The sequence below is a fragment of the Pterocles gutturalis genome, unplaced genomic scaffold (assembly GCF_000699245.1).
Source record: "Pterocles gutturalis isolate BGI_N339 unplaced genomic scaffold, ASM69924v1 scaffold20921, whole genome shotgun sequence".
Taxonomy (NCBI): domain Eukaryota; kingdom Metazoa; phylum Chordata; class Aves; order Pterocliformes; family Pteroclidae; genus Pterocles; species Pterocles gutturalis.
Window position 1 is genome coordinate 3,500 of NW_010103720.1, and position 19,558 is coordinate 23,057.

At 37.8% G+C, this 19,558-nt stretch overlaps 1 protein-coding gene across 1 annotated transcript in view; it reads right to left on the reverse strand.

Annotated features, from left to right (window-relative positions):
• Positions 1-440: 440 nt before the first annotated feature.
• Positions 441-19,558, reverse strand: part of LCP2 (lymphocyte cytosolic protein 2 (SH2 domain containing leukocyte protein of 76kDa)) — a 28,333-nt gene continuing 9,215 nt past the window's right edge. Inside the window, exons 4-21 of the mRNA XM_010086819.1 lie at positions 15,503-15,568; positions 15,036-15,067; positions 14,150-14,184; positions 12,593-12,791; positions 11,750-11,850; positions 10,459-10,528; positions 10,166-10,249; positions 9,347-9,372; positions 9,236-9,255; positions 9,024-9,128; positions 8,131-8,161; positions 7,456-7,468; positions 6,240-6,360; positions 3,885-3,934; positions 2,930-3,027; positions 2,055-2,132; positions 1,418-1,573; positions 441-672 (exon numbers count right to left, since the gene is read on the reverse strand). Coding sequence (XP_010085121.1) covers positions 550-672; positions 1,418-1,573; positions 2,055-2,132; positions 2,930-3,027; positions 3,885-3,934; positions 6,240-6,360; positions 7,456-7,468; positions 8,131-8,161; positions 9,024-9,128; positions 9,236-9,255; positions 9,347-9,372; positions 10,166-10,249; positions 10,459-10,528; positions 11,750-11,850; positions 12,593-12,791; positions 14,150-14,184; positions 15,036-15,067; positions 15,503-15,568 — 1,408 coding nt within the window. The 3' untranslated portion in view covers positions 441-549. The remainder of the gene's footprint in view (positions 673-1,417; positions 1,574-2,054; positions 2,133-2,929; positions 3,028-3,884; positions 3,935-6,239; positions 6,361-7,455; positions 7,469-8,130; positions 8,162-9,023; positions 9,129-9,235; positions 9,256-9,346; positions 9,373-10,165; positions 10,250-10,458; positions 10,529-11,749; positions 11,851-12,592; positions 12,792-14,149; positions 14,185-15,035; positions 15,068-15,502; positions 15,569-19,558) is intronic.

A 19,558-nucleotide genomic window follows, 5' to 3' on the forward strand; every position in this document is an offset into this window, starting at 1 on the left:
GGTGTTGCTGAAACGTAGGTGTCTTCAGGGTGCAGGTTGGAGTCCCAGTCTTTTCATAGAAGCAGCCATAGTTAGATTTATTGTGAAGTGTATGGTGGGAAAAAATTGGGCTTTTATTGTCTTTTGTCTTCCTCTTAAGGTTGACAAGGTGTGGGTCTACTCGATATCACTTTAAATAACATAATTGCTGCTGCAGTTCTGACCCGAAAATAACTTTTTCTGTTTTTCTCCTATGGAAGCAGAGACTTGTATTGGTAGTTATTTTTGGGTCCTTTAATTTGGCATGGAAATAATTTCAGGAAGGTACACATATATTGGAAGAAAAAAAAATTCTCAATTACTGTATGATTAGTGGACAGTAATAATCACACAGGAAAATCAGATTTATAGAGTATTGCATTTAAGGCATAATTTAAAAATAACATTGTCCTTTTTCCTTAAAAGGATTTTTAATTACTTCTGATTTTAGTTTGCTGAAAAGGAAATATCCTGAAGTTTACAAACTTCAGTAGGCTTCAGTACTATATGCGATCTTCATTAAGGTCTTATTTAAATATGTCCTGCAGCATATTTTAACATGCACTGGTTTCTTGAACCTCTGTCTTTTCCATCAATCAGAAGAAGAGGTGTTCTTTGGAAGTAATCAATGATATCTGCTACGGAAGAAAAATCCTGTGGAATGGAAAAAATGAGAAGGCTATGGAAAAAAATGTCAGAATTATTAGTAATTAGTAAAACCAGAAGTTTTTTTTTTGAACTCTAAGTATTTGTCAGTCTTATAAGGTCCAATAAATACTATCAGACCAGCTCTTGTCATTCCTGCCGTAATCTGTAGCTCAATAACTGTTAATCTAGTGTCTGTACAACCCACTGCAATGTTGTATAATTAATTTATGCAGTCTTGGCCTATTTAATACATGATGTTGTCATTCTGCTTGACATGATGATCACACTTGAAAGTTCAAAAAGTTGACTGATAGGTTAGGAGTTCTGACTCAATCAGAACTACCTTATGTGTGCTGACCAGTCTGCCTGGTGCCAGTGAATCCAAGGCAGTACTGCTGGACAGAAATAAACCAGCAGTCTGGGAGCAAAGCAGTGAAGCCGGCAGATGTGGATTTGCTCTCAATAGTGTATTTCCCTGATCCCAGTATCTTTGTGGTAAACGAACATTCCCTAACCAGGCATATGGAGATTTCTAACAGCTGTGTTCTAAGGCTATCCCTTCATTCCCTGAGTCAAACAGGAGACTCTGATTTTACTTCCAGCAGTAACATATTCTATCAGGAATAGCTCTTAAGACAATAAGCAGAATTCCACTGGAGTAAAGCAGCTGCCAGGTTAAGTAGCCTGACGCTTAGGAGTGAGACAGGAGATACCTTAAGATGAAGGCAAGTAGTGTGAAAAGCACTAGTACCTCTTTTCCTTTTAAGCCAGTTCCTAACAAATATATGTGATTTTCCTCCTGGTAACGAATCTGGATGTTGTATACTTTATCTCTGTACAACACCATCAACACATATGGATGAGTAGCAGTTTTTCTTGAGCTGTCTCTTACCAAGAAAGTTCCATCCTGAAAGATGAAAAAAAGGAAAGATGACAAATAAATTTCACCCCTGGGTTTGATCAGCAAAACAACCTTAACTAGAGCACTCCTGCTTTTAGGTGTTTTTTTCTTTATGAACTCTCTTTCCGCCTGATAAGAGAAACTGCATTATTAAAGAGGTTAGGTCATTTCTCAAACATTTTGTCTTTCAATTTCCTACTTAAAACTTTCTTGTCTGATACAAATGCAGATTTTTAGGGAAGGGGGAATGGTGTTCTACGAAGGAGAAATGGAAAACTGCCTTCATGGATAGTTTAGACTAGATGTGTAACTTTTATGTGGGTAAAGATATTCAAGGTGAATCCCTCACTCTGAGTAGCTCTACTGGGGCTACAACCTTTATATTGGGGCTATAACCTTACCGTGTTATTTACCTTCACTCTTCCCATATGACTGCAAGGACACCTAGCTAGGAGATGGGGAGAATCACCAACGATTTAAAGAGTACCTTGTTTATTTTTCGAAGAGCTGCTTCAGCTTCTGGCCGGCTAACATAAGCAACATACCATTCAGCATTTAGTGAGTCCTGTGTTTTTTGTGAGAGAGGAGAGAGTCAGCTGTCACTGAATTAGCTTGTGATGTTAACATACAATTAAGTATAGAGAAATTTGAATATGAGAGACATGTGGGTTTATGTGAAGAACTGCATGGTAAGTGGCACTAAATGGTTTTTAAATTATTTGCTCACTGTGATAAATTTGAAAATATTACAGACCTAGCGATAATATATCTGCAAGTAAGCTAGGAAAATGGCTATTTCCAAATATTTTCAATGAAAGATTTTAAGTGACATTTTCTCTTTTGTCTGCCTGGGACAGTAACATCCTTTGCCTTTGTTTCTCTGATTTTTTTAAAAAATTGTTTTATTTTTTCTTTTTTAACTATCATCTGAGACAATAATCCCAATTTCTTGTGAACATACCATGTCTGCTTGCCCAAGACTGGTTTGCTCTCAACTTGTCATATTTAGATAAGTGTGAAACAAAAATGCACTTAGAGGGTATGAATTCTTTCCTCACCATGATTTTGTGGAAGAAGAACTGAATATGTAATGCTAGATGAAAGCAATTGTGCAAAAAAAAGTAATCCAGCAAACAAGTATTTCTCTCGTTTTGTTCTGCTGGGGTTCTGTTATTGTTGTTTTTCTTGTTGCAGACAAAATAAGGCACTAAAGTTTGACACAGAAACAGAAACTGAAAGCACCTACTAACATCCTGACAGCGGCTACTAACTAGAAAAACAACTTTGAAAAATGGTCTCTCTTGAAATCAGAAAATTTGCTGTGTTTATCAGTTATGGTTAATACTGGTAATGTTTTTGTACCTCATCTTCCTCCATGTTTGTTTGAACAGTGTGTCTGCTAGGAATTGGCAAAGGAGGTCTTACATCAGCTGCGCCTCTTGAAGGAGATCTGCTGTTGCCTTCAAAATATAAAAGTAGAAAAAATGTTAAAAACAGGAAAATAATTTCATCTGTAGAGTGCGTATATGGTGTAGAATCTTGATTTTTGTGAGGCATGAAGAATTTATGTCACCCTGATACTGAGATATTTTGAATTGATTTGAGATCAGATTTAGGCTACTGTATGAGAACCAGGTTCTTTACGTAAAGCCATCCTTGGTGCACAGGGATTTTAACTGAACTCTTGCAGTTTCCTCAAAATCAGTTGAACTTGAAACAGAGGTTACATCTTTTTCCTTCTGTACTGCAATTACTCAGTTGAGAGCATCTTTGGTTTCTTTAGAGACAGTTAGAAGTAACGTCTCTCTGCATTCCTTGTTTTTTAGCATGTACAAAGTAAAAACTGTCACTGTAAGACATAGGCAGCTGTTACCATATGAGAAAACTGTTCGCAAAGGAATTGATTTTTAAGCTTCCTTTATTTTTTACCTGTTATTACAAGATAAATATGCAGCATATTTCACATGGAAAGTGTTTCTCCCTTTTTCAAGAGTACTGGTATACCACAGGGACTTGCAGGTAGTGCTGCTCAGCTCTCAGGGGTGTTAGCTATACTGAAAAAGATGCTTATAGGAACTTTTGACAATGGGTTGACTAGGCAGTAAGCCCAAAACTTCATGGGAGAAAAACCTCTTAGACTCAGACTAAGCAAGTTACACTAGATGCCTTGCAGGAACTTGATAGTTTTCTGTTGATCATCCAGGAAGAAACATCCATTAAAAAAAAAAAAAATAAATAAAAAAAGATTATATTAACTGCACTGAAACCACCTTTCAACCTTCACTCATTTTTTGTACAAAAAATGCAGGATACAAACCTAGAGGTAAGCGTGGTGGTAGTGAGCCACTCGAAGACAGGTTTCTAGCACTGTTTTAAAAAAAAACAAAACCGTAGTCAGTGTAAATACGATATTGCTGTACAACAATTCTGTGCTCTAAAGAATTGATCTGGACTTTGTGCCTGTTTTACAGACTGTATGATCCTCTTGAGACCTATGCAGGATAACTTCTTTTTGTTTTTCTTTCCTTCTTTTTGTGTAAGTAGATCCACTATTAAGTTTACTTGAAGCTCAGTATCTGGCAGTAAGGTGGAGGGAATCAGTAATGGGCCACCAGGACTTCTGCATCAGGATCAATGCAGAAACTGCTTCAGCTTGTTGAGTTTTCCCAGGGAATGACTACTTTATTCCCCTAAAGCAGGAAATACAGGCAACAGCTTGCTAGAGGTTTCTTTCTGTGGGGTTCCACTTCACAGAGTCATTTATCTTGTGGCTTCTTTAACATTGTTGATGAAAAGGCAGTTTCTCATCATTAATGTTGCAACTGTGGATGTGAAGCTACTGGAAAGAGCCAGCGAAGGGCTCTAACGGGATAAGGGACTGGAGCTTCTCATGGATGAGGAAAGGCTGAGGAAGATGGGCTGTTTAGCCTGGAAAAGAGAAGGCTCAGGAGGGATCTTATTAATGTATATAGAGATACCTGAAGGGAGAGCTAGGTTCTTGTCACTGGTGCCCAGTGACAGGACCAGAGGTGCTGGGCCCAGACTGAAACACAGGAGGTTCCCTCTGAGCATCAGGAAACACGTTTTTACTGGGAGGGTGACTGAGCACTGGAGCAGGTTGCTGAGAAAGATTGTGCAGTCTCCATTCTTGGGGATATTCAAAAGCCATCTGGACATGGTGCTGGCCAGTCGGCTCTAGGTGACCCTGCTTGGGCAGGGGGATTGCACCAGATGATGTCCAGAGGTCCCTGTCAACTGCCACCATTCTGTGATTCTATGAGCTATGAGTGGATGGTGGCACAGAGCTCACACCCACAGCACCGTCACATTTCCATGTGCCTGTGCTTAATTTACTTTCCCTCCTGCATTAATTTTTCTGCTTTTTGTTAAAAAATCTACGATTTCCTTTTACAGCCTGATACCAGAACCCGCATACAAAACTTCTTAAAGGGCAGAGTCCCAATCTTTTTTGGTTTGTTTTTTTTTTTTGGTTGGTTGGTTGGTTTTTTTTTAATTTCTTCACCTAACTGGGAACAAACTGCCTGTATGCTTTTCCTTTACAGTTTGTATTTCTCTTCTGCTTAAATGAACTGTACAAAAAGCTCTGGGGTGAATATGTTAATTATGTTTGCAGAACAAAAACAGCCTATCATGATTTGTGATTCATGGGAGAGAATCAGCCAAATGGGGGCCTCTGCTATAGCCGAATTTGGCAACGCTATTTGAATATAAGCAGAAGTGTTCATCATAGGAATAGTTCATATTTGCATATGACCTTGCTATTGCTACTGCAATATTAGTTCCATTTGGGTGTCAGCAGTTCCAGAGGATGATGGTAAATGGGAGGAATTAATCAAAGAGCCATTAAAAAACCCAGAGATTAGAAAATGTACTTCAGACTTGGACTCAAGGAGCCCACTCTAACTCATCAAAGGCTAAGTCTGTTGCACACTACATCAGAAATCAAAATTTAATTAAGGGCTCTTCCATTTAGCAAATGAAGACATAAAATTATAATACTTTGAAGCTGGAAGCTAGAAGTAATCACACCTGAAGAAAGGTTCATAATTTTAAACAGGAATTATTAACTGTTAGGGTAGAATTTGGTACAAGGATGGTGAAATTCTTTCAGATTCAACTCTAGACATCTAAGTTTCTGGGTTTTTTTAGTTTTGAGGCAATTAGTAGCTGCAGCTCTAGCACTTAGTCACCTAGAGTGTGCAGAATCCCTTTAAAGAAGGACCTCTTTGACCTATATGCTGCATAGTTTTGTAGGAGAAGATGGTCCCTTCCCAAAAGGGCTTGCCCTTTATCCGGATCCTGCAGGCAGTGGGAGAGGTGTCTCACGGATGGAAGCATTGTACCATGTAGGCCCTAAAATACTTCTGTGATGTAAACCTGAGAGATCTGAATTTTTTCTTGGTTGCCTGATGTACACTATCTGCTTCACTGAATACAGAGCCTAATTATATTAAGAATTTTCCTTGATACTAGGAACAACACAAATTATCATGTTGTGGAGGCAAGGGTATAGCCTGAAAAACAATAGAGTACTTAAAGTAGTTACCTTGTGTTTGCCTGAGAACCTCGTAGCCACGTATATACTATTATTTGCTAAATGGCAAAGAGATTGCGATTCAAAACGAATGCCACAATAATAGGGGAAACAAACCTTTCTGCACCGGGCATACTGTTGGATCCTGGCTTAGGTGGAGGCTTGACAGATTTGGATGGGAATGTATTGGAGCTGTACGGGGGCAAAGACAGCTGTGGCACTGGTCTTTGGGGTGTGGCTGTGGAGAGGAAGAGAAGGAAACTTAAAACTTACGTGAGACATTGTTAAATGAGGTAGAATGAAGAAATGCTGTCAGATTACTGCTGTTTAATTAGATAAACATAATGGAATAAACTGTGCCATAAAAAGCGCTTGATATGTTCGTTACAGATTGTAAATTCATATGGTCAACTGACAACTTAAGTATTAAAATTAAAAATAAACTGGAATAATAAATTCATATGGTCAACTGACAAGTATTAAAATTAAAAATAAACTGGAATAGGAAATTTTACATTTTTTAATAGCAACATTTAAATTTTCAGATACCTTAACTGTAGCAGAGCTGAAGGTGGTACATGACCATGTGTTCTCTGTTACTTTCCTTCTAAATAGTGTATTTGAGGTTACCTTTGTGAAATTTCTCCCATATCATCATAAACAACAGCATCAAATAAAACATCTTGTTTCTGCAGTCTTCTCAGACCTCAACTACTTGATAACAGGGGAACAGACTAGCTGTGTTCTGCACAGCTTAAATAGCCCTATTCTTTATAGAGCCTTAGAGGCAGTGATAATTTGGAGATACTTGCCCAAATGTTCTGCTTCTGTTATGGCATCACTTTACCAACTTACTTAATTTTAGGAACCATTATTCTGAAGTAATTTGCAAATGCTATTATTACATGAAATAAGTTCTGTTTCTCTTCGTTAGCACAAATAACATTACACAGAAGACTAGTACCGGCAGGGTTTGACTGAACATTTTATTGAAAACTGGGAGGATACCAGGTTTGCATGCTTAGCTGTTCGATGCTGTGTGCAGATAACAAATCTCTACAATGTAATGTGTTTCAAAATAAGAAATCCTGCTGTCTTGCAACTGGCTGACTGAAGGAAGCTATTAGCTATTGATTTCCCCTGTTTTTCACCCTTGCTATATAAATCCGTATGAGGTACTTTATAAGCATTCTACAAGCTGTCAAGAAAACACCTGGCTTTTTGCAATGGCTCTAAAGAAACAACTCTCTGACTGTTTGTGGTTTTTTCTTTTTTTTTAGAGCTAAGACAAAGAAAGACTTTAAGCTTTAAAAATCATTGTAGAAATACTTACTGTCATCTTCTTCCTAGGGAGCCAAAAGAAAATAAACATTAGCAACATATTGTAGCACAGTTCTTAAGTATATTTTACAAAACAAAAGCCTGGAAGTTGGAGAATTTTGATTACACAAGAACTCTAATGTCTGTACTGTCACTTTGATCTAAAATGCTGGGGTTTCTGCCACACCAAATAATTTTTGAAGTTCTTGCATTAAGGTGCAGCTATGATATGATTCTATGATATGATATGATAAGTTGTGAGGCAGCTGTCCCATAATGAATTTTGACCCAAAGTAGTTAGAAACTCTCAGCAGATGTAAACTTTGCTCATTCCTTTAGTAAGTGCAGGCTCTCAGGGTTACCTGAAAGTGAAATACTTAGGTCAGCTTAAGCTGAAAAAAAACCCAAAACCCGAAACCTAGCGTAAGCAAAATCACTTCTCCCTTGTCATAAAAAAAATATGGCCTTCTTCTTCCTGTTATGTAAGAGAAAGTAGGCAGGGAATGAACTGAGCTTGAAATAGAAGAACTGTTTAAAAAGAAACCAAGTGCTATGAAAGAGCCATGAGTATTCATTATACCTGATAAAAGAAACGAGTTTACCTTTTCCAGAATTATTAGTTTATATAGGTACTTAATTTGGTTGTAGTTCCTGTACCCTTAAAGAATTGATTTGAGACTATACTTACGTCATTTTTTGTGTGTTGTGCCCAGCCCTGCCTGAAATGAAACAGAGAAAACAAAACGTGAATCATAGGTGAATATTCCTCATTCACTTTGTGTGCATTAGGCCATATTTTCAACTAAGACCTAATGAATGCAGAAACATTTTTTTCCTCATAAGAATATCTAGAATTCTGATTTTCAGCCATAATCTAAGGTGTTATGCTAGTCCTTAGCCCAGCTTGATTCTATCAACAAAGAAAATGTCTGATGAATTTATTATAAGATCAGAGCTTAAAACAAGTTTTTACAATGATGAAACATTAGACTGATAATCTTGAACTCATTTATAGTACTTAGCAACATTGCTGGAGCACCTGATAAGCCTTCCAGTCTTTGTTTCTCTGATAAATTATCCTGTCTGATAAGCAGATGTCAATTACTTTCTTATTTTAAGACCAGGCACACTGTTCAGCCCACCAGTTATCTAGAAAATGCTGGAGAATGATCTAGTTCTGCTAGAGAATGCTGTTTGCTGTTAAGGAGTTCTGCGGGCTGGTAAAATCAATGGTAGGAAAGTAAAGCTTTATTTTTCTGTCATCCTAAAAAAAAAAAAATAGCAAGAACTTGATCTGGTGGAAAATATGTGGATCATATATGTCTTTGTGCAGCTTTGTGGAAGTGAGTCATGCCCTGCATAATGGCTGTTTGAGACATGACTGGAGAGAGAACTTCTTCTGCAGTCACACTTTGCTAGAGCGTACCACACATCCCATGCATATTCATAAAGAAAAACTTTGATATCTGCAGACACTACTGTCAGGCAGTAGCAGTAAATTATACAATCCTGTGTTGTTCATCCATTTTTTGCTAAATTTAATTTATACTTTTTTAAAATGTCAATTAAGTAAACACTTACTTTACAGGGGTTTGCTTCCTTAGAGGAGATGGATTGCCTCTTTCATATCTGTCACTTAGTGGGACAGGAGGTTTTGGCATCATTGCTAGTTGTTCCCCCAGGGATCTAAAGCGGGAGCAAGATGATGAAATAAAGGCAAAAAAGCTGCTTACTATGAAACAGGTGGGTAATACTGGCATGAAGAGTCTAATTTCCCGAGGCAAAACTCTTACCTTATCTGCGAAGTCAGAGGCTGTAAAACAACAAGGAATAGATGAGAGAATGTGTAAGTGTATCAAAATAGGTAAAAAACATCAATAAGCACCAAACAAAAAAGGCCCTACCTTTTCAGGTAAGACTGGCTTCCTCCCTGAAAACAATAAAAGCTTACATTTAGAAAAAATGACATTTAAGATATTTAATAAGCTTTTTATGAAACAAACAAGTTTTTAATATCCCTGAAAGTGAATTTTGCAGATTGAAGCACTCAGCCTCTTGAGATGTAAGCGAGAAAATTTGTTTGGCTTTTCAAGAGCTGGCAAAATTGCAATATCTCTTATTAAAGGAAAATATAAAAATTTTCAAACTGGCATGTTTTAAAATCGTGTTTTCTATGATTCAGCTTCAAATTACTGGCTACTTTTATGTCATTACGTACCAAATGAAAGTGTTTAGACAATAGATGAAAATCATAGCCTAGTCTCTTTAGATTCCCTGTAAAATATGGTTTTCAAGTCTGAAACAAATGCCATTTTTTCCTGTGTTTTTTCAGTTTTCAGTGTTCTTTTAAGTCTGGGTGCCATATTACATATAGTAGTGTATGCAGAGTTTTGTGAGCTTTGTATGCAAAGGTTATTTCCTTTTTTAACCTACTAAATGTTTCCTTGTTCATTCACTGAAATACATCAAACCTTTATTGCACAGGGATCTCATAATGTTTTTGTGTTCAACTAGTCCTGAGCTAGGGTTGCTACTTTCTAGATCCAATTTCTCTCACTTTAGAAGTGCTGCTCTCATTATTTATTCATAAACAGATCACCTTGTATGTGATTGGATTATGGTATGTTTGGTTGAGCCTTGCTCTTTTGCGTGAATAATAGTCAAACTGATAATTTTGAATAATTAATAAACCCGCATTGATATTAGCATAAGTAAATGCTGACCTGATACTGGGCTTTCTCTTTCAAATGGTGGAGCGAGGCGATCCAGTGGGGGCTTTGTGCTTCTGTCTATAGAAGGAGCTGGGGCTAAACACAAAAGCTGTGTAAGATAATTTGCTGGTATAGGTCAATATATCTTTATTTTGTATAGCCATGAACTGGTGTTACTTCTTAGAATAACAAGTGAGGCATCTGGATAAGTAGTAGAAGAGGGTGGAACTGAGGAGATAGAGGTGAAAGTATAGTGCTATATAGCTGTGGAAAAGCTTTACAAGGAGAAAACCCGCTGTACTTACGTTTCAAAGGCTTGATATTTCTGTCTCTACTCAAGTCGTTGTTGCTTGGTGGGGGAGGAAAAGCTGGCAGCTAAAACAGATATTTTACACGTGGTTAAAGTGTGTCTTCACCCTTCTATTTTAATTTTAATGTATTAACCTCACGACACCACATCTGCCAGTCTTTGTCTGTGGTACAGCCCAAGGAGTAGGTCTCTGCTCAACTCAGGAAGGACAGGAGCCATTAACACTCCTGAAGAATGACCCTCATACATGTTTTTTTGATAGATGCAGAATTGCCTCCATTCCACAAGGAATACTCTAGTGGGATGTTATCTTTGGAGAGGGCATGAGTATTGTCAAAAAAAAGAAACAGGAGCTTCACAGTGCTATTGTGTCTTTGCCCCTTCAGTGAAGGTGGTGTTAATTTTGAAAACTGGTATTGAAATTAGTGGATGTAAATTTGAAGTTGAAAAATCTGTATTAAGTCTGTGTTACTGACTATTGCTGACTGAGGAAGGGGGAGAAAGGACTGTTCTTTGTTACTGGGGTGAAACGGTATTTGCTGCAAAGGATGTTTGCATCTAAACCTAGATTTCTCCAGACAAATGCCTTCCAATGTTCATCCCTATTCCAAAAAAATAAAGCAGCAATTTAGGACAGCAGTCCTGAGAACTCAGGACACCTAGAGTCCTATTTGTTTTGTTTACATGAACTATGACATTGGGTCAGACCAGAAGTCCCCCTATCCTAAAATTACCTTTACTTGTATACCTGGATACGTCTAATGTGCATCTGTTCCGGCATACTGCGAACCTATAGTGCCAGTTGTAAACAGCACAATAGCTTTCTGTTTTGAAGTATTCACAAGACCAAAAAAAAGGAAAAAAATTGGGTCAGCAGGGCTCTCATTATACAGTCCCTTATACTCTTATGTGGTCTTAAATCAATTGGACAGTGGCTAGAAGTATCACTTGGAAAGACTTAGCCTTTTTTTCTTTTTACCAATATCACTAACGAAACAAAGAGGGATATATTACTAATCTATAATTTATGTGAAAGAGGGATTCACAAATGGGTACGAATTTCCAGTGTAAGAAACAGCCAAGTAATGGGAAATAATTTATTATATTTATCCCATGAAATTTAATTGTTCCATGAAAAAATGTCCACCCTGTAACAGAGTTCACCCGATTTTGATGCCTGAAATTCTTCCTCTGTATGCACTATCTGAATAATAATGGTATTACACTTGGACTTCTAAGAAAGTACTGGCAAAATAAATAGGTGAAATATTAAGAAAGAAACATACAGAAGCACCTCTTCCCCCGAATGAGGCTGGTACTGGGGATGGGCCAGGTCGCTGGGGTGGTACTGGAGGCTGATGTGATGACCTAGTTGTTGGAGGTCTGTCTAAAGAAAACAAAAATCCCAATCTAAACAACTACACAAAGAATTTGGTTATTTTATTCTCACTACATCTTTATGAAAAAGAGCCCTTGCCATAACCTGCATATGTAAGCTAATATATCATGAAGACATTGTTTAGTATATAATGGACAGTTGGTTTATAATCAGTGTTTTGGGAGTTACAGCCTTGTCTGTCCCTTTGGTGGTGAGGTGACTCCATCTGCTAGTCTGTTGGCCCACACTATTTATGTTTGTTCACTGCAGTGCAGTGACAGTGTGAAACACCAGCCAGCCTAAGCTGCAGTTTTGTACTCCTGTGTTTGACTCCACAACTGCAGGCTGCTGGAGAATCAGATATAAAAGAATGACAGGCAGAGAAAGCTGACATCTTTCTTTTCCCAGTTTTCACCAGCGTTTTTTGCCACTGTTTTGACAACTTGCTCTGTAATACAGTAATGCATAGACATTTAACTTCATGCAGATTCAAACCAAAGGCCAAATAATGCACACATCACATGAAACTAATCTTTAACCCAACAGAGCTAGTCTGAAGTAGAAAATTGAGCTTTAAAAGTCACAAAGCCACCAGCATGCAGTAAGTCAGTGTCACTAAATCTTTTTTATGAGCTACACTGTTGACTTCAAGGGAAAACCTTCTGTATTCCATTACCAGACACCTAGCATGTGTCAGCTCATGTGTGAAAATATCCTTTACAAATTATTAATAACAATTGTTAGTAATTACCTATATAATCTGTGTTGTTTGCAAGTGACTTGGCAGGAAATATGACATTGTGGTGTGCTTCATCGTTATTGGATGGAGGTGGCTCATAGCCATCGCTGTCATGTTCTGCTTCCTCAGGTTCTTCTGTTGGTGATTCATAGTCAGCTTCATCGTCCTTTTCCTGGTCGTCATCAGGGCTTTCATAGTCATCATCTTCATCCTGGCAAATGCACATAAAAGATGGATGTTGAAACAGGATACTGAACATTGCAGTGCAACTTCCTTGTGGCCTTCCACTCTGCTATTTTTCATTCTGGAGGTATCAAGCTTTTACAACCAGTTTGAGTGAAAAATTCTCTGTTGAAATAAAATGGGGAAAGGAGGCAGTGTTTTATTAATGCATATAGCACTCAACCGCTTCAGAAAGGAAACAAATATTATTTTATAACAGTAATTGCAGTGAAAGGTTAAGATAAGGTAATAGCTTACTGAAATGCACAGTGCCTTTGTTTTAGATAACAGACAAGGGCCAGCAAACAATTCAGTGCTTCATAGAAACTCATTGGAGCAGCAGCTGTTGTCTGTTGATATTCATTCTTACTTAATCACATGTAGTCTACAGCCAGCAACTCAACTTTTTAAAAATGCTTCAGAAAAAATGAGGCCTTTGTTATGGTGCCCTTCGCTGGCCAGAACCAAACCAGCTTCATACAACTTGCAGAAGCTAGTAAGATCACAGTGAAAATATAGTAGCGGTCATCGCACACATCTTCTGTGCAATCTGCCAAGGCTTACAAGAAAAGGAATATTCAAGTTGTTGTCAGTATCTTGGCTGAAAGTTCCAGACTAGCTCTGTATTGACAAAGGGCCCAGGTGCTCTATAGGTCATTACTTTACCTTTTGTGCTCCTAATAGAGCAGCAAATCTCCTGCAAACTTAGTAGCAAGTGGTTTTTAAAAATCCTCCATTTTTTGCAAAAAAACATTGACACTGGTCAGTGTAAGAGATCTTCATAAACCCGGACTGTGCATCAGTAAGTTTATTCATTTAGCTATCTGAGTTATGTATGCTTCATCTAAAGACATTTACCAATGCATTTTCTATATCAAAAGGCAAAAGAAATTTTCACAGTCTAGTTGGCTTCAAAAAATTAGATTCTTCAACAATCAACTCTAGAGAATAGCAGGTCAAGAGCTTGTCACTGAAGAACATGGCAACCTTTCCTTTAGTAGCCACCTCTTTTAAGAGCTTGAAGTAGGTATATAAAATCCAGCTAAGGCGTGGAGACCTGGTCGTAGACTGTGAGCTTCTGCTTGAGCCAGTGGTGTAGGAGTGCCATTCTGAAGCTGTGCCTTGCATTACCAGGGGAAAACCTTTTCTCTGTGAAGAAATTTGTGTGCAGCTACTGCAATCATTCATGGTCCTGCTTCTTTTTCTCCTCATCCTAACACCCCCTGACAGTGCTCACTCCATCCATTTGGACATCTGTGCTGCTCAAAGTAGATCATGCAAGAACTGACAGACCTTACAGAGAGGTAATCCATTTGACTAGTAAATTTTGTTAATCCTGATACTCACAAATGAAGACCAGCCACCATCTTCTTGATTATATCCTGTGTAAAGAAGGAGAACCACAGGCTTCTTAGCATTAAACTTTAAACTATCAAGATGTAACTTGAGAAAAAGAATGCAACAAAACCCACACCAGCTCTGAACCACACACTGTGTCACAGGAACAAGGTAGGCCTTTCAAAGGCAAGCATTCATGAAAGATACTACGAATAACATTCTGATTCAAAACCAAGAGTATAGCTATCCTTGTATGAGGTGCTATATGTACTGTCCTATACTTCCAGTTTTACATAGAATTTAAAGTAGAATTCTTTCAGAATGAGCACAGACTTCTTATCTCTTTGCTTAATACTATTTTAGCTTTCATTTCAAAAGGTTTTTTCATTTCAGTAGGACTGGGAGAACACAGTAGCTTGCAGAAGTTTTAAGTGCTCGTGGCCTATTAACAAAATAATTGAAATAGAAATTGGGAACACAGCAGACATCTAGAAGCTAACCTCTCTAATATGGGGTGCTGCTGGGAGTAGGGGCAGGGGGCAGATGGGTTGGAACAGAAATATATAAGCACTGATACTATGTATTGGGTTTTAAAAAAGGCAGTTTGGGGATGCTCATGTACATCTCTGATTTTGCCTTTCTTCACCTTCTCCACCTTCTATTTTAAAAATATTTATTTTCTTATTTGTTCTCCTGTAACTACTCTTTTTGCAACTTCTTCGTGCTCTCATCTTTTCCTGTTTGTTGTTTTGCGTGTCCTGTGTGTCCTCTCCACGCACCCCCCCCCCCCCCCCCCCCCTTGCCATTTACTCTGCCCTGCAAGGAATAACCTAATATTTTAATATTTTTAGGCACTTTTTGTTGTTAGAGACTCTCTCTGCCAGTACACACTTACCTGGATATTCAGGACTTTTTTGTGTTTGGGCCCTACAACAAAGATAAGAACAAATAAATTCCTTCCATTTGCAATTCTTAGATGTTTGAAGCATACTACAATCTATTACAAATAAAGGTAATGGTTAGTTTTAACAGTTTAATCTAGATATAATGTGAAATGCATTAATGATGATTTATTAATAGAATAATATGTGCCTAGGCTTTATAGCATTCCTAAAAATTAATTTTTTCAGGTGAAAAGTTCTATGAAATTTACATGTTACTTGACTCTGGACATGGCAGGAGTATCTAGGGTGTTCATGGGCTCAGGCTTTGCTATTCTTAACAGATAACATTAACAAAACAGAGTTTTATTTTATATGATTTCCTGTCCCTCTGATCCAGGTATTATTGATCAAATGGAAAACAATACAGAAAACATATATCTGAGAGCTTTGAAAAAGAAAGCTGTGTTGTTTTACTTACCATTTTGGAAGGAAAGATAGCCTCCCTTCATTTCTGTTTATTTCTTGACTTAATTTACTTACAATTCTATTTAAAAGAAACACAAAAAATAGTTTAAAAAACTCTTTTAAACTTGACAGTCTTTTTGTAGATGCTTTCCCTCAATGTTTACTACATTAAATCTGATAATTCAGAATTATTATTTACTATGTGGTAAGAATATTGTATTTATCATCTTATTGCGAAGTTGCACTTTAGCATGTCCAATTGAAAGCCAGGCTTTTTTTACATAGATAAAAACCCATATTGTTGGATCAAGTTTAAAAATAAACATTAAACCCAGCAAGCCTTAGAAACGTTGGGTATGGTAGACATGCACTGGAACACTGCTTTAAATACTGGTGATTGCATTTGTGTTATTTTGCATGGAAAAAGCAGCTAATGCTTCAGGAAACAGCTTCTACCAAGCTTGTGGTTGCAACAGCAGGGATTAAATGTACCCTGTGTCTACTCTCTGTTCTTTTTGTCTCCCTCCCTCTGCAACCAAGATAAACCTAAACCAGAATGCCGCCAGTAAAGAGGGTGGAAAGGTTGATTTATTTCCACGTTATAACACATTTGCAGGGCAGGGCAGATGTATTCATGGAACATACAAAGACTATAGCTTTATGCCTAGAGAGATTTTTCGAAGTTGATGTGTTTGTCATCACTTTGTGTAGTTTGTATACAGCATTAGGGTCAATAACAACCAGTGAAATACAATCTTGAGTAAAATTTTGGTCAGGAGCATGCATTTATGCTGCTAATATTGCTGGCATCCACAGCCAGCACAGGTATCTGTGACTGAGAGTTTTTGTATTTACTGACCACCTAAGAACAACTCCGAGGTTACAGGACAGTAACATTGCTGAGATTAACAGAATTAAGTCCACTGAGAGCAACAGAATTCTGCTCTGCTAGTAGTGAAGGTTGCTCTATAATTATTTTGTTTCAAATAAAGTTTTTTTTTTTTTCAAAGAAAGCTTAGGATGAGTCATGGCCTGATTCTTAATTATCATTATTTCTTCTTGATGAATGTCCTGCTGAGAAAGTCCTGTGACAACCAAAGCAAAATGGTTACATACATCTGCTTAAAAAGATCCCATTTTACTTCTAGCTTATATTATTTAGGTCTATTAGAGTCAACAATTGTAGAAATCAAAGTAGGAAGAAAAAAAAACAGGTAGTCAACATGTCTGTTTATCTCAGATTGTGTAGTGCAGAATTAGCTTAGATCTGGTCAGTCAGACTTTATATCAGTACTGTAAAATCTTTGTTTATGGCCAGGCAGTTACCACTCTATTTTGTTTTTCTTCTTCTTTCATGTCTTTTTCTGCTACTCAGCATTAATAATCCCCTAGTTTTTTCCAAATTACCTCATTTGTGCACCTCTTTCATGTCTAACTGCTTTCCTGGGTGGGGACTTGAGGAAGACAAGCTTTCAAGCAATCTAATATTAAAAAAATGCCAACAAAACATAGTTTGTTTTTTTGGGGTTTTTTTATCCTGAACCATGCTAAAAATCTTTCTCTTATTTTGAATACCCCTTCTCTTGCCCTTGCTACTTTCCTAATACTTACTTTACTGTAATTCAGATTTTAAAAAATAAGCTCAAGGCATAGGGTTGCTCTGTTTGATTATGGGAGGTGCCATGGGGACAGACAAGGATGCCAGCAAATATTGGATATCAAGCAATTTCAGATCATTGTGGTCATGCTGTGTGAAAAGGGTGAAGATGGGTAATTTGAAGTTAAGGATATGTACCCAAGGATCTGAGTATTAAAATAGAAAGGCAGAGGAAGAATATTTTTTGAATTTTCTTTTTTAAGACAGTAGTTTCCAATTTTCTGATTTGAAATAAATATTGTCATACTTGCCCCATTTGAAATAAGCACACACACAAATGTTAATAATTTAAGTAAGATTACAGCTCTCTAAGTCTGACATTGTTAGCCTAGCAAATTGTATAAAGCAAGAAAAATGCCAAGTTATAGACACGGGACTCCTCTTGCTCTTCTTTCCCATGCAATCGACACTCCTCTGCACAAGAAATTCCCCTCTGCTGCAGGTGATAGGGAAGTTGCTGTGTGAAGAATAAATTCCATGTGAAACATCAGGAAATGTTTTGGGGTGAACAGTGCACTGCGTATACCAGTGCTTTGGTTGAGAAGTGGATTACGGAACTTGTGTGTGGCTTATTCTCTGTTGTAGAAGAGGTAGAGGAAGGATCTTTCATAATATTGTGTTTATTTTCAGCTAAAGAAGTAAAATTAAGATCACTGGGTTTAGAGCTAATAATTGTTTCAGTTCAGACTTCCAGGAGGATGAATGAGAGATGAGTGTTTCTGGAGTAAACCTGGGCTGTCTGCTATGAGGCTTTACACCAACTGTTTTTTGAGGAAAAACTGAAAGGAGAAAGTCGCTCATCTTATCTTGCTGCCAAAAAATTAATAATCTGCATCTTAAAATACAGTGTCTAATCTTTACTTCACATTTATTTGAAATGCTTCAAATGGCTCAGAGAGGTTATCAGAAGCACAGTTTAGAATAGTAACACTTTACCAGCACCATTATTACAGAAGATCAGTGCACTGAGCAGCTGAGTGCATAGCCATGTGAGGAAGGAAGTACCAAAACCACACTGCTTTCTGACTTGTGGGAGTGGATGATAGGAGAGGATAAGGCAACAGCACTTGCAGAAAATATTACTCAGACTTCTCTTTCTCTTTCTACCTCCTCCACCAGACGCTTAGCTTAAAACCGGCAGGAAGTTGAAAATAAAAAAAAAACCTCCACACAACCAACCCCCAAAGCAGCACTCCAAAACTGGCTTTTGTTCACCTAACTGCAGATACTGCTGTCGTGAGTAGAATCCATTCTGCCTGTACTGGGATGAAGGACTTAAGATGGGTGAGAGAGATGGAAGGCAGAGCCCTCTAGGACCAGGAAGTTGCATCATTGCGTACTGAACACTGTCCAGAGCATAGCTGGTGATGAAGTCTTTGTTTTGGCCTTTGAGAAAAATCTGTTGGGCAGATGCACTGTTGAATGCACTTTAAAATAGTTTACAAGACTCACATTTGTTATCCACAAGTATAAACCTTTGGGACCTTCTGTGACTGTCAGTAGTGATAATGAGGGAGAAGAATACTCCACATGTCCCCTAAGCTGTATATTGGCCTTCTGTTCCATTAGATTTAGTATAAAAATGTTAATTACTCCCTCATGATTAGGTCTGAGTTTTGTTTAGCACTCAAGACAGATATTCAGTGTCTGCTCTGTGTAAAACATACCATTTCCCTTCCCTGTTTCACCAAGGGACCACTTATTCCTTCAGGATGCAGTGTGTTGTTCGTGAAGCTTCACACGTATATGTTAACCTAGTGGTGTTAATAGTAACTTCAATGGATCTTCCATAAGGTACAGCAAGTACAAGACTAATATGAATGAGCTCAACAAAAACCAGAACACTATGGTTTTTAACGGTTTTTCATATTGTTACAAAAATGCCAAGTGTTAAGCATAACATATGTTTGCAGAGAACAGGTTGCAACCAAGCTAAGCTATTAATACCTGAACAAATTGTTAGGTCAGCTGTGATGTGTCTCTTACTTAGGACAGCAGGTACAGCTACATTCATGATAACCCAGTCTCTAAAGCTGATGGTCATGCCACAATTATTCATTTTAATTTCTCAGTGGGAAAAGGTAGAAAATGTATGTTAGGTGTTTCTACCAATAGATTACTTGGCCCAAATGTTGCTGCTCCTTAAAGGTCTGTGGCAACGTGGTGACACAACGTGTATCTTCAAATAGAAATGTATATATTCAAGCAGAAATACTATGTGGTAGCATTTTCTCTTTAGCTTGAAGAAGTGCCTGAAGGTCAGCACATGTCCAAGTACTGCCTTTTGAACTGGAGCCTTAAACCAGTCCAAGAATCTCTGTTCACTCCCTCTTCCCCTCTATCCACCCAGAGCACTTCAACTACATCACAGGACTGGCAAAGACCAAGTGACTTTCTCCACCTCGCTCTTGT